Here is a 14577-nt window from a genome sequence, read left to right on the forward strand (position 1 = left end):
CCTTGCCCTACGCACCTCCTCCATGTGACTTTACTGAGCTGTAGCCCTTGTAGTAAACTTGTAATAGTAAATAAAGTGCTTTCCTGTGATATATGAGTCATTCTAGCAAATTTTTTAACATGAGGAAGGGGTCATGGGATCCCTCGAATGATAGCTAATCAGGAGTGCAAGTGGTACCCTGACACTTGCACCTGGTGTCTGAAATGGGGATAATCTTGTCGGGCTGAGCCCTTGAACTGTAGGGTCTGCATTAACTGCATAGTTAGTGTCAGAATTGAATTGTAGGACTCTCAGTTGGTATCTGGAGAGTTTGAGAATCAGTTGGTGTGGGGAAAGAAAATCCCACCCATTTGGTGTTGGAAGTGTTGTGAGCAAAAGCAGTTCAGAATGGTGCTCTCCCTTCAAGAGTTATTACACACAGTGTCCCTCAGGAACTAAGAACATGGGCTCACCTCCCCTCTGCCCTTCACCGTGCCTGCTGCGGTTGGGTTCCTTTAGTATGTTCACATGTACTTTACATACACTCCACTTTAGTTTAAGCTTATTTGGATCTACCTCTACTCCCTAAAAACAATTTCTCTATCAAAATCAACAAGTGTCTCCTAACTTCACACCCACAAGGATAGCTACAAGCCAAGAAGATAGATCAAAATGAGAATTGTTGAGGATACAGAGAAATCACAACCCTCTTATACTGCTGATGAGAATGTAAAATGTCCCTTTGGAAAACAACCTGGCAATTCCTCAAAAAGTTAAACACAGTTACCATACAATGCAGCAATTCTACTCCTAGGTATATACTCAGGAGAAATGAAAATGTATGTCTACACAAAAATTTGTATATGTATAACTAGCAGCATTATTCATAATAATAAAAATGTGGGAATAATCCAAATGTCCATCAACTGATGAATGGATATGTAAAATATGATATGTCCATCTTATGAGTATTAATCAGCTATAAAAAGAAAAGAAGTATTGGTACATGCTACAATTTGGATGACCCTGAAAACATTATGCTAAGTGAAAGAAGTCACTCATGAAAGAACATATATTCTATGATTCCACAAATATGAATTGCTCAGAACGGGTAAATCCACAGAGACAGAGAGCAGGTTAGTGGTGCCAGGAACTGGGGGTTGGGGAATGGGAGCAACAGTTAATGGGTTTGGAGTTCGTTGTTGAAGTAATAAAAATGTTCTAAAATGAACTGTGGTGGTGATGATTGTACAACTGTGTACATATACTAAAATGGAATTGAACACTTTAAATAGATTAATTGTATGGTATATGAGTTATGTTTCAATAAAGCCATTCCAAAAAGAGAATACAGGTTCCGGATCCAGGCTGCCTATGTTTAACTCACAGTGGAAGCTCTGGGTTCCTGAGTCAAGGATTTGGGTGCAAATACTGTTATTTGGGAAGATATCCCAGGAAGCACTGGCAGGAAGTAGGGAAATGAGTCAGGGAAGGAAGGAGAGCCAATAAAGGGGGCACTGATGAGTGAGTTGGGGGAAACTGGGGGTCAGTCCTGCTACGGCCCTTTGGAAAGTCTATAGGGACCACAGTTCAGAATATCTAATGGACAGAAAGCTGGGCTGTTCCCTGAGTGCTGACTTCCCAGCACTCCCAGCCTGCCCCCACAAAGGCCAAGCATGTTTCCTACAACCAGAGGGGACCAGAGACAGAGAGAGACAAACAGAGAGATAGATGCAGGTACTTGAGATAGAAAGCAGAGTATACAAGAACTGTTCCCCAAACTACAGATGACATCCAGGTTGGCTGAGCGAATATAGTCAGAGAATTGATAATGTCCACTGAGTGTTACTTAACCTCTCGGCACCTTGGTTCCCTCATGCTTAAAATGGGAAAATTATAGCTCCTATTTCCTAAGGGTGGTGTAAAAATAAGCCAGTCAAAAAAAAATACTCATCTTGAGTTCTTTTTTTTTTAACTTCTGACTTATCCACAATCATTTCTCTTCTGAATGAGCTTCTAACAACATAGAGGGTAAATTCATCTATATAAGTTTCAAAAAGAAATAGAATCAGTGCAAAGAATAGTCTTATTAGGCCCACTTTGTGTTTTATCAGTTTTGAATGGCTGCTTTTTGAGATACACCATATTCCTTGTTAGCACATTAGACAGATGCCCATCCCAGCAAACTCTGTTATTGGAGTGATTCTGTAATCTTTCTCATTCTTGCTGCTCTATTTTATGGAAACTTTTGGTAGGATTCAAGGGAGAGAGGTCCATCACAGCACTCTTTTGTATTTTCATTAGAATCTCCTCATATTTTTCCAAAGCTGTGGTCTAAGGACAGCAGACCCTGGGAAGCTTTGCTGTGAAACTTCTGCAGTCTAGGGATTGAAGCCAGTGGCTGCGATCCCAGGCAATTCTGAGTTCTACTTCCATCAAAGGCATTTATACTCAATATGTTTCATTGCTTATAGATGATTGAAACAGTTGGTGAACAGCCAGGGGAAAATAGGGTTTTAAAAAAACGGTGTTACATCAAGCTCAAGCTGTCATGATTAAAACTTAATTTAAAGATGTGCTCACCCAAGAAAGTATCTCTGGTTTGTTTCAGGCTGTGACTCTTCAATTAACTTGACATTTCACAAATCCAAAATTGCCGTGGATGAACTCTTTACTTCACTTTGGGATATTGCTGGAGCTCGGAATCTCATGAAACAGTTTAAGTCGGTATATGTTCCTGGAAATCATACCCATCAGGCAAGTACATATGTTTTAAAGTAACCATCTAATCTGTGTTTTAATTTTAGGATTCAGAGACTGCAAGAAAAGTTTCCATTTTAACCTCTCTAAAATGAGGTATTTCCCTTGGGGACCAACAGAGGGGAGGCTTAGAACCTCACCCCCCCTGTTTTGAGAGAAATCTTCTGCATCCGTGGATGTTTTGTTGCCCTTGTCTAGCTTGGATTAATACTTAGTCTATAGGCACAGACCTGATCATCTACATTTGCCCTCTTACAGCACTAAATTATGTTTTCTACCTTTATCTTGCATCTACCTACCACTTCAGCATTTTATTAAAAAAATAATAATAATAAAAATAAGGGAGAAATGTGGGATTCACATATAAATCAAGTATAAAAATCAAACGAATAATCATATCTGACTTGATTGTTTATAGTTCATGATGCGTGATCAAAACCAAAAGTTTCTGTGATATGACTGCCCTTGCACTGTTCACCATGTAAGAACTTGTTCACTATATAAGACCTTGTTCACCATGTAAGAACTTGTTTGTTATGCTTCAGAAGATTAGAGACTGTTGAGATACAGGCTTGGGGTTGATTAATGACTGTGCATTGAGTCCCCTATACAGAATTTTGTTGTTGTTAACAACCATTTGATCAATAAATATGAGAGATGCCCTCTCAAAAAAAAAAATGAGGTATTTCTTCTAGATGAACTGCAAGTCCCCTTTCAGGTCAGAGTTCATTAACTCTGCACCTGAAAGCCTCTTGATCCATTTGTACTACAGGCTTGATACAGTGAGGTGAGCGCTGGATTGGGGGTCAGCCGCTGCTTTAAGCTGTCACAGACCTGTTCTGTAACCTTAAGCAAGTTCCTTTCCCTTTTAGGCCCCAGTTACTACAGGTGCCTGATGAGGGACTGGTTTAGATGATTCCCAAGTTTCTGGATCTAAGCAATCTGTAAATATTTTTGAACAATTAGAATAATTAAATTACCTAATAATATAGCAAGGAAAAAAGAAGTTTGTAACATTTGTTATTTAAAATCCCCTCACCGCTTCCTAAGGAGAATAGGGGAACCTTAGAAGGAAATTTTCACCAGTGAGTAGGAAGATGAGATGGGAATTCAAGATTTGATGGGTAGTTGCTCTGTAAAAATTCAGCAGGGGAGGAGCCATAGAAAGACTCAAAGGGAAGCTTAAGGAATGAAGGAAGGCTGAAGCTCTTGAAGCTGGACGTTCTCTAATGGACAAGGATGGAGACAGAACTAAGGTTCCTGGTGGCTCAAACAAGCTCTCAAGGAAGAACACATGGTTATGATGGAAAAGAGCATTAGGTTTTGCTGTGGAGTATGTAGAGTGTGGAGAAGGCATCTTCTCCCCTCAATGCCCCATGACATTTTTCAGTAAAATTCATTGTATTTGCAAAGACTTTTTAGAGAGTAGAACATGCTGTCAGTGGCGACTTTGATGTAGTGAAGGGTTCAACTTCAGGGTGCTGACACCTTAAGGTGGTTGTGTAGACAATAGCTAAGGTTAACTGCTATGGTGTAGCAGAATCCAGATTCTTCCTCCCAAATGTTCATGTAGTGGCTGGTAATTGACAAGTACTCCTGCATTTGGTTTTTCCTTTAATCATCAGGACCAGCAAGCCAGAGAGGTGTTATTATCCCAAGATCCAGGAAGACTGCAGGCACATGCCACAGGCACACGGGTAGCTAGGACCACATACCAGGTCTTTGCCACCAACACAAAACCTCCTCCCCTGATATACCACAGGTCTCATGGAGGCTCTAAAAATAGTGATTGATGGTGCTGATGGGCATCTGTCTCTAAAAACTGGCACTCAACTTAGTTCCCATCCTTTATGCCTTAATTCTCATCCTTTGTTCAATGATCTGAGTACACCTGTGCCATAAAATATAGATGAAATCACTGAGTTAATCAATTGCGTGTAATCTTGTCATTTAAAAGATCACCAATCCCAAATATGGTGGTATGGACTAATTTTAGAAGACATGATAGAACTGGTGATATATAAAGAAATTTAGACCAAAGAATGTCAAGAAACAAGTGGCTGCTACAGCTGGCAAAGGGAAAATAAACCACTTAGTTAATAACGTCTTTTCATCATGGTGACTAATTTTTCCAACTTCACATAAACATATATTAGCTATAAATCTTAGGCCTGATAAAGACAATAATAAGTTTCCTAGATTTTATCTCCCTGCTGCCAACACTGTCATTTCTCCAAGTCTCAGAACCCTGTCCTGCAACCATGGTCTTTGGAAAATGAACTTTCCCTTGCTGCATATGCTGCCCTTATAGTTAGTCAATAACACCCACACATTCACCAAAAATCCTAAAGGCCAGTGAGTAGGAAGTGAGGCAAGGCAGGGAGTATGTGTATATCCTGAGCTGATTAAATAAATTATGATCCAGATACATAGTGAAATGCTGTGCAAACATTAAAATGAATGGAACAGATCTAAATGTGATTAGCAGGGACTGTATTTGAATCCTTGTCTCAGCCTCTGCTTCTTGGGGAATCCAAACTAAAACAGAGGTTCACAATCTATTAGGTGAAAAAAACACATGTTGTAGATCACTTTGTAGAGCAATATTCTATTTTTGTCAAAAAAAGAATAAAATTAAAAAAGTATATGGGTATATATATTTAATAAGTCTTTAAAAATTAAGGAAAAATTTATAATGGTTACCTTGTGAGGGATGGGTAGGACTGGATGAATAAGAAGGAACTCTGATTTCTCACTCCATATTTACATATTATAGAGAAAGTTCTTGATGGGACTATGGGTAATTTTTAACTTTGGATTTTTCAATATTTTTGAACTTGAAGAAGTTTTCAATCACACATGAAAGCCATGTGAGGACAGGGATTTTGATCTGATTTGTTAATTGCCATATCTTCAGTGCCTGGAGTAGTATCTTGCACATAGTGGATGCTTAATAAATATTTGCTGGTGCATCTTGAATGTAATACATAAATCTTGATCATATTTTGGAGGATTTGTTGGGACACAAACTGTGTAATTAGAAAAGGACAAACATCTGGATTAGAATCAGAGTCCAGCTGTTTCTATTTGTGAAGATAGTCCTTGGCTGAGCAACTTTGTGCCCATCCCTTCTCCAATTTGGTCCTCAGCTCTGTGGCTCCAGGAAAAATTTGTGCTTTCTATTTAGCTCCTTGCTGTTTTTACACAGAATCCAGTTGAGATCTTCTGAGCTCCCTGGGACTCCTGGGAGAGCACTAGACCTGGTCTGGCCCTGGGTTCCTGTTTGAGCTCTGATGAAGTCTTGGGGCTCTCTGCCCTGGATCTTAGCCCCTCCCAGCTCCAGCCTCCCTCCAAGGGCACCTTTCTGCTGCTCTGATGTACCCTAGCTGGCTCTCAGAACCACTCCTGTTTCCCTGGCTAGCACTAGAGGCTCATCTTATGTACTTCATCCTCTAGCCCTCTAAGGAAGTGTGTTAGTTGCAGCCCAGATGCATTCTCATAGTTTAAAGGAGAATATGATTTGATACAAGGAACTAAGTACATATAAAATCCCTGGAAGAGCTGGGACCTGGATGGGACTTCAGAAATGGGACCCAGACTGGGTCTCCAGAAATAAGCCCAGAATATCAGCACACACATAACCCTCCAGGGGAACCAGTACCTCTGCCACAGGCATGAGAGTGGGGATGGTGGGGATCATGTGGCTGCCATTGAAGCTCTTGACTTGAAAAGCACACTACCAGAGCTGGAGACAGCATCTGTGTCTGCTCACCAAGGTATCTGGGGAGCCCAGCTCAGTCTTGCCACCTGGTGGGAGGGTGGGTAGGTAAGTGGTTGGATGGATGGATGGATGAATGGATCCTGGACTGTGAGTTTAATCACAATGTGGCATTTCTTATGTTCTTAATTCTTAGAATTAGTTCTTAATTCCCCCCTAGTGAGAGGAAGGTTAGCATGGAGGTTAGCAGCATTTGGGTTCAGCTCTGCCCCCTGTTAACCGTGTGACCTTAGGCCAATTACTTCACCTCTCTGTGCCTAGTTCCTCATCTGTCAGAAGGAGCTAATAATAGAGGCCCCTCGTTGAGATGCTCTAAAGGTTAGGTGAGTTAATACATATGCATACTCTTTGGACAGGAGTTGACACATAGCATGATGTAAGCATTTGCTATGACAGTTATAGTAAAGACAAAATGGGCCTTCTCTTCATCCACTTTTGTAGCATTTCATCTTTTCCTTTGCTAGGATATGGGCTGCAGAGAAAGAGACTCACCCTCAAGCTGCCTGTCCTGTCAGCTGCTGTGTATGGTGTGAGTTTATTGCTGACTCCCATTTGTTTGGAAAGGTTGTGTTTGTTAATAGACTCTGTAGACCGGAAGCCTAAGCCCCCGCATTTGCTAGTGCAGCAAGTATCTTGCTTTCATTTCTTACTGCAAAGGTTCCAGTTTAATGGGAGGCTTACCCTCCTTCCTAAATGCCACAGGGCTTGATGTGCTGCTGTCCCTCTGCTGCAGCATCAACAGAGGATCAGGCAGATGTCTCAGGGCAAGAAGCTGCAGGACCCGTGCACATGGAGTATCCAACGGCTCCTGCGTGACTTGCTTTGACAGAAGTCTGCCAGCGCTGTGCTGTGCTGGAGAAAACTTCCCACAGATATGTACTGTCTTTTGTCCCTCTGGCACGTTGAATGAAAGCATTTAGAACCAGCAGGGCCCAGGGAGGCTTGATTCATCTTGTGCCTGGTGAAATATGGCTCTCTGAACAGTCTGCAGGCCCGGCTTCTTTGTTAATAATCCCCAGCCTGAGCACAGGCTGTTCTTTTCCAAGTGCTTTATGCTCGGTTCCTACCTCGCCTCAGACATGCTAACATCATTCCTGAAACAACCAACATGACACAGGACTAAACTTGGGGCCAGGAAACCTGCTTTGCCTGTAGCCCACCCCTAACCACCTGTGTGAGTGCAAGCATGTTAGTCAGGGGCTTTGGGCTTTCAGTTCCTCCTATGGAAGCTGAAGGGACTATAGTCAAAATTTTAAGAAGTAATCTGCTTCTGGTTTGAAGGAGGGATGGATGAATGGATAGATAGATGAACAGACAGACAAATGAACTACTTCTTAATCTCTAGAGCAAACCATTTCCTTTAAAGAAGATGAAAGGAGGAAAAAAATTAGTCATGGGAAAGCAATAATTAGTCAAATTTTTAGTCAAAACATGAGCTGTTTTGAACAGACGTTTTTCTGTACAGTCTTAGATTGAACCAAAATGAATAACATCTCTACACGCCTAGTTTTCCTGAGAAGTTGTTGTTTAGAGCCAGCTTTGCAGGAAAGGGCGAGGCATCTTCCATGGCAGGAGTGAGAACCCCTGGCTGTGCCCACCCGAACCAGCAGAGCCAAGGTCCGCAGGGCCGATGGGTGGAGATGTGTTGGTGGCAATTCTGGTTTCCTTGGAAATTGATATCCTAGGCCATCTTTAAGGTGCACCGACTTCAAGAAGGTGTTGGCATTAGACTGGTTTCTTAAAATCATCTCTGTCATGTGGATATCAGAAACTGCTGCTCCCCTCAATAGTTTTCTTCAGGAGCAAGAATCAGGTAGATAATCAGAACAGTCTTCTGGACTTGATCACTGACTCTCTCTACTATAAAAGAGTAGCCAGAGACATAGACACAAATATCTTAGTTTTCATATTTTAATTAAATATGATATTTTTGAATTTTAACCATTCTGAGACACTGACCATTTAAGAAAAAAAAAAGAATTTCTGGTATCAATTCAATTTTCTTGAAACTTCAACTATTTCATGAGGGGTAACACTCATCAGAGATCTCATTGGGCAGCACCAAACCTTCAGGCTAGCCCCACAGGCTCTCAGAGAGGGTCACATTATGATTTTCATGGCCCTAGGCTCTTTTGCCTTCATGGTCTCCTTCCTTCATAAAAATAAAAACTATTAAGAATTGCATTGCACAATTGCATTGGTGTAGAGACAGATATATCAGTATTATATATCAAAACATTATCTGACCTAAGAATACATTTTTTTGTTTTGTTTTAAAATAAGTTTATACATTTTCATGGGTCCCTAAAAGTTTGGGCCCTGGACACTGTGTGTTCAGTGCATAAAGGGAAACTTGGCTCTGTGATCATAGCCCCACTGCCCCGTCTGCCCAGGGCCGCAGCATAGCTGGCCATCGGGAAAAGCAGGCATGTTTCTTCTCTGGAATAAAATTCTTATAACCATCCATGAAGCAATCCACCCAGCTATCAAGGAGCTATCTCAGTTTGCTCCTGAGATGACAGGTCACAAGTAAGGGAACTGGACTCCAGTGAGGGGAGGGATGGGGGCAGGAGTTCCCTGGCTTAAAACCTCATCTCCTATAGCAGCCAGTTTCCCTGGAACAACTCCACAGGCATAGCTTCCAGCCTTCCTCCCAGGAACATGCCCAGTTATACAGGAGTCATCGTACTCGGAGAAGCCCAAACTCTTGCTTTCTATCCAGTATTTATAGAACTCCCAGGCTAATGCAGTTTACTAAGTGGGGGTCATTTTTATCACAAGCAATCTTGCCTGGCTACAGTTTGACATTCTTCCCTTATCAGGTTTCCAGGGAAACAGAGCTAGAAAGTTAACCAAAGGTCAAATTCTTACCAGAAGTAGAAAAGGGCTTAATAATCCTTTGCCTACAACATGCAAGTTGCTAGCTGTTAAGGAAATAATTATACTAAAGTTTCAATCCAGACTGTACAGCGTGACTTCACAGTGGCAGAGACAATGCTGTGTGTTCCCTAAACTCCATGTCCTTTTCCTTCTGGGCACAGTTCAACTATATTTTCCAGATGCCCTTGCAGGTAAGTGCAAGGTTGTGACTAATTCTGGCCTATGAACTAAGGGTAGAAGTGATACAGATCACTTTCAGGCTAAGCCCATAAGAACTCTCTGAAAACTCCATACTCTTCTCTTTCATCATATGCTGATGAGATGCAATGGTTCAGTATGGGATTTCAGTGCCCTAGGGAAGGGTGGACCCACTCAATCGCAAGAACCTGGATGTCTGAATGATCATGTATGGCACAGACGACCTACTGCCGACACACACTGGATGTGGTATAAGTTAGAAATACATGATCGACAGGAAAAGGAAAGAACGAACTTGTCTGTGTTCTGAATTCCTCTCCTGCTCCCATCTCCTCCCCCGCCCCACCCCAAGGTGAACAGATAGAGGATGTTTGATTAGGACAATTACATTAAATTACTGTGGTTAAGTCTCTTAACGATGAGACAACCTACATGACTAATGTCCCCTCTGGCCTTTTCTAACATGTGAGGAAAACTTTGGCCAGGTACCAGGGGAGGCCTCCCCATCACCACCTTCTACGTGGTCCTTTGATGAAAAGTGGGTAGCTTCTGGCTGAATAGAAAATTCCAAGACAATCAGAGGTTGCCCATCTAAGAAGCCACTGCCAAAGCAGTTCATCCCAGTCAGATTCAGTGACATGATTCGGGCACAAAACAATCCAAACTAGTGGCTGATTGTTTGGAAAAACTAAGTGTGTTTGCTAAAGTCAAGAGGCAAATACTGTTTTGTACCTCAGAAAGTCTTTCCCAAATCATGCTCTTTGAATGGACAATATTATTTAGTTGTTCTATGCTTAGTTGTTTTAATAAAGAATGCAGAGGCCTTTTTCTATATAATATTTAAGTGGGAAAGCCTATCAATGTCTCTAAATTAATGTACTTACATCATTTAGTGTGCTTTGGGTTACACACAAAAATAGAAAAAAAGAAAAAAGCTCAAGCTGATTTAAGTAATAAAGGTAATTAATTTAAAGGTAACTTAAAGTACTAAAAAGTACTGAGGACAGTTTCAAGTGGTAAGGGGCAATTGTTGGGGTGATGCTCGGGTGACCAGCAAACTAACTGGGAGCAGCAAGGTCCTGCTCGTGCTTCCTGGCTCCCAGACTCCCTCTAGTGCCTCCTATTGACAGAGTCTAACATCTAGATGGCAAAACACAAGTGCAATTTGCAGAAGTGCCAGCCAGCATTACAAAACTGGGTACGGAAGCTATCACATCTCTCTACAGAAAATGATAGTTCAAAATTACTGTCATGTGAAAAGGTAATCAAAGAGAACACAGCCAAGAAATGTAAGAAATGAGTATTAGAGAAGTATGTCAGATAGTTAATTAATAAAAGCTTTGATGTTATTTTTCGGGATTATGTGATATGTTTGTTATCTGTTACTTTTCTGTATATACACGACAGTTTCTTTCCTCACTATAAATAAATGTTACCTACATATCTTTAAAAAATAAAAATAAACATTTACAAGCTTCCCCAGTAACATACAATGATCACAAAAGCCCAAGAATGAAGATGGTAAGGGAGAAGCTCTTCCCAATGTCTGCTCAACCCCAAGGGGAGCCCGAGCTCAATGGGCATTTTCTCCTGACAGTGGAGAACGGAGAGGGAGATTCTAAGCCCTCCATGTTCCCTGTTTCCCATCTCCCCAGTCTACCTTGGGCCTTATGGGGCCCTGAGAACAGTCCTATCCCCCCAACCTGGTTCACTGGGCCTTGTAGTCAGTAAGTCAGTATAGTGTTTTAGCTGGATTGCAGAGCCAAGCCATCTTTCCCTGTGTCTGGTCTCTTGTTAGGATCTTTATTCTTGCTTCTCACAGGTGCATCCTATGGAGAGCAACCACCTTTTTGTTTGTTTTTTTTGTAGATTGTTAGGCATATTCGCTCCTCTCTAAAACGTTAACAGTCTATGTGTATTTCTCTGTGATTTTCTTTAAAGTTATTCTATGTAACTGCATATAGGCTAATAAAACAAATAACCTTAAGCTCCTTGAAGGATGGGATGGCCTTTTATTTCTTTATATTCCTTTTGTGCTTTGTGTGAGAATTTTATTCAGTTGCATGGAACAGAGATCTAAAAAATAATGGCTTAAGCATACTAGGTTTAGTACTGTCATGCAAAGTAGGTCCTGATTTAGCCTGTCCATGTCTTGGTTATGGCAACTCTGCCAGTCATTGTCAAAAAAGGCTTCTTCCAGCTCTGACATCATTAAGGAATGGCCCTGTCTTCCGCTATGGCTGCTGGAGATCCAGGCATCACTTACAGGTTCCAGGCAGCACAACAGAGAAAGGGGAGGAAAGCATAAGCTTCCTCTTTTAAAAAAGGAGACTTCTGAAAGTCCCTTTCTGCTTACATCCCACTGTCCAGAACTTGGATGCATGACCATACCCAAGCGACGAAGTGCAGAATGGAGTCTTGTAGCCAGTTGATAAATGTGCCTGACTAAAAATTGGATTCTATTACTAGAGAAGAAGTCAATGAACATTTGATGATAATGCTGATAAGGTGCAGAGTATTGGCCAAAGGGCTTCTCCTTGGGGAAGGAAGTTCAAAGACATTAAAGTTTAAGAGATTAAATGTCCGGGACAGCTGAGATGATAGAAAAGGTCTCAAGACAATTTACTCAGAGAAGAGGACTTACAGAATTCACAGGCCTTTCCATGACCTTTCTTTTTTAACACTGACAATATTGCTTGGATTATTTTATGTTTCTAGAAGTGTGTCTGTTAATTCTGGAAAACACGAAAAAAGAACAAAATTATGTCCCCTACTTCCAGACCCAAGAGATGACCCTAATTAACATTTTGGTGTGCCTTATCTCTTCCTTTCACGTGTAATTTATTAATTTTAACAAGTAAAAACAAAAGATCCTGCTTGCTGTCTGTCATGGTGTTTTAACTGTGTTTTTTAAGAAATGACACATTGAACAGTCGGCCTCCCACCTTTGTCCCTGTTGGGTCCCCCACACCGTGATCCCTGCTCAGGGTAGTCTCCGTACTTCACATCAGAGTTTATTTTTTCTATATTTCAGCAAATAAAAACTTTCATATTCCCTGTTAACGCATTTTACACAAATGCCAGCTGAACATATGGCATTTCTCCCTTAGATTCTTTCACTCACACTTTATTCTGCACCTGGCTTTTTCTCAGATCAGCAGTGTTTCTCTCTTCATTTGCATAGCATTTCTTCTTATGGAAGCACTCCATTTATTAAACACCTCCCTACTGATGGGCATTCCAGTTGTTTCCGATCTTCTGCTGTTACAAACTATAAACAACCTTTTATGGGTATTATTTGCATATATTAGCATGTTTATAAGGTAAATTCCCAGAAGTGGAATTGCTAGGTCAAGTGTATTTGTAATATTGATAGGTGCTACCTAATTGCTATCCACATGGATTGTCACAATTTACACTCCCATCAGTAATATAGGAGAGTATCTGTTTCCCCACGGCCTCATCAAAAGAGTGTATTTGCAAACCTCTGGATTTTTGTATGGTGAATTGTGAAAACCTATTTTGATATAGCTTTGTTTTGAGAAAGGTTGACTTTTTTTTTTTTTAATCTCTGTCTTAACAACGTTAAGTGCTGTCCACCGCTTTACCTTTCAGAGATCCCTGGCCATGCAGTGGTCTGTTTGATTAATAAACTTAAGAGGGTTATACCCCTCAACTGAACAGTTGCTATTTCTCCCTATCTTCTAACCCTGGTAAATGCACCACTTATATTCCAGCTAAATGGTTGTTTATGACTTTGATGGTTTAAACCCTTCTTTATTTTTTAAGATATTTTAAGTAAAAAAATTGAATAAAGGGGAAACAAAAGCAAAAATGACTGTGAGAAAAGCAAGATGAAGCCAGCGATGAAGACCATGAGCCAAATGTCCTTGACACTTGCCGCAGGCAGTGTACAGATTTGACCAATGCAGAGAGAGAAACAGAGTTTAAGGCATCTCACCAGCACTCTGTCAGAACCTGGCCTTTCTGAGGCTCTAATAATCATCAGAGAGTGCACTGAGAGGAGACACTCCTTCTTCCTTCACTGCAGCAGCAGGGACACCTGCGGGCAAGGTGGGCCTGCAGGTGGGAGGGAAGAATGGCAGAGGAGCTCAGGCCAGCAACCTAGGGAGGAGCTGGGGGGAGTGCACTCAGGAAGTGCAGTGGCCAGAGGCAGCTGCCTCCCAGGATTACTAAATGTGGATAGATTTAGCACTGTTTATCAAAGTTTAGAGGTTGTTGCAAAATAATATCAACTTATTTCTACCGCAATTCTTACAGTGCTATGTGGCCTGCCTTCTCTAAGCCCTGATGTTCATCAGATTCCTTTTTGGCATCTTGCCTTCTTTTTCTGGCCAAGTCATCCTTGGAACTGAGCTCTGTAGAGGACAGAGGGATTGGCGTACACATGGATAGCAACCTACATTGAAATTCAGCATCTGAGTTCCTAGCAGAGGAAAACATAATTCTAAGAGTGTTTAGTAAAGACTGGAGGCCATCTTTATGTGTGTCTCAAATGACAATTTTTGCTTTCCAGTACCATTCATACATGAAATTGTCACTTTAAATCTAGATTGAAAAACTAGTCATACTGTGATGGCAGCTTTGGTAAGAGATATTTGCTTGTAGGAGGGAGCGTGAGAAGCAAAAATTAGTGTTAGAGTACTGAGGTGAAAATTTACCAAAAACCCAATGTTGTTATAATTACCATTTCAAACACAGAATCGTAGCATTGCTCAGTATGAAAATAAACTTGTTTTGCCTCTTTGATGCAGATAAAGCGATCCTCCCTCCAGACAAACCAAACAAACCCTTTTACTTACAGCACGATATTTTGCCTTTGCAGGCGTCCTATAAGCCATTGTTGAAGCAGGTTGTGGAGGAAATCTTTAATCCTGAGAGGCCAGATCCAGTTGATATTGAACACATGTCTTCAGGCCTCACTGATCTCCTTAAAACTGGATTCAGCATGTTCATGAAGG

The 14577-nt window shown here is 41.2% G+C and overlaps 1 protein-coding gene across 1 annotated transcript in view; it reads left to right on the forward strand.

Annotated features, from left to right (window-relative positions):
- SCFD2 (sec1 family domain containing 2) overlaps positions 1-14577 on the forward strand; it is a 398635-nt gene that overhangs the window by 359169 nt on the left and 24889 nt on the right. Inside the window, exons 6-7 of the mRNA XM_073237624.1 lie at positions 2591-2736; positions 14442-14576. Of these exons, the coding sequence (XP_073093725.1) occupies positions 2591-2736; positions 14442-14576 (281 nt within the window). The remainder of the gene's footprint in view (positions 1-2590; positions 2737-14441; position 14577) is intronic.

The sequence above is a fragment of the Manis javanica genome, chromosome 5 (assembly GCF_040802235.1).
Source record: "Manis javanica isolate MJ-LG chromosome 5, MJ_LKY, whole genome shotgun sequence".
NCBI classification, from domain to species: Eukaryota; Metazoa; Chordata; class Mammalia; order Pholidota; family Manidae; genus Manis; species Manis javanica.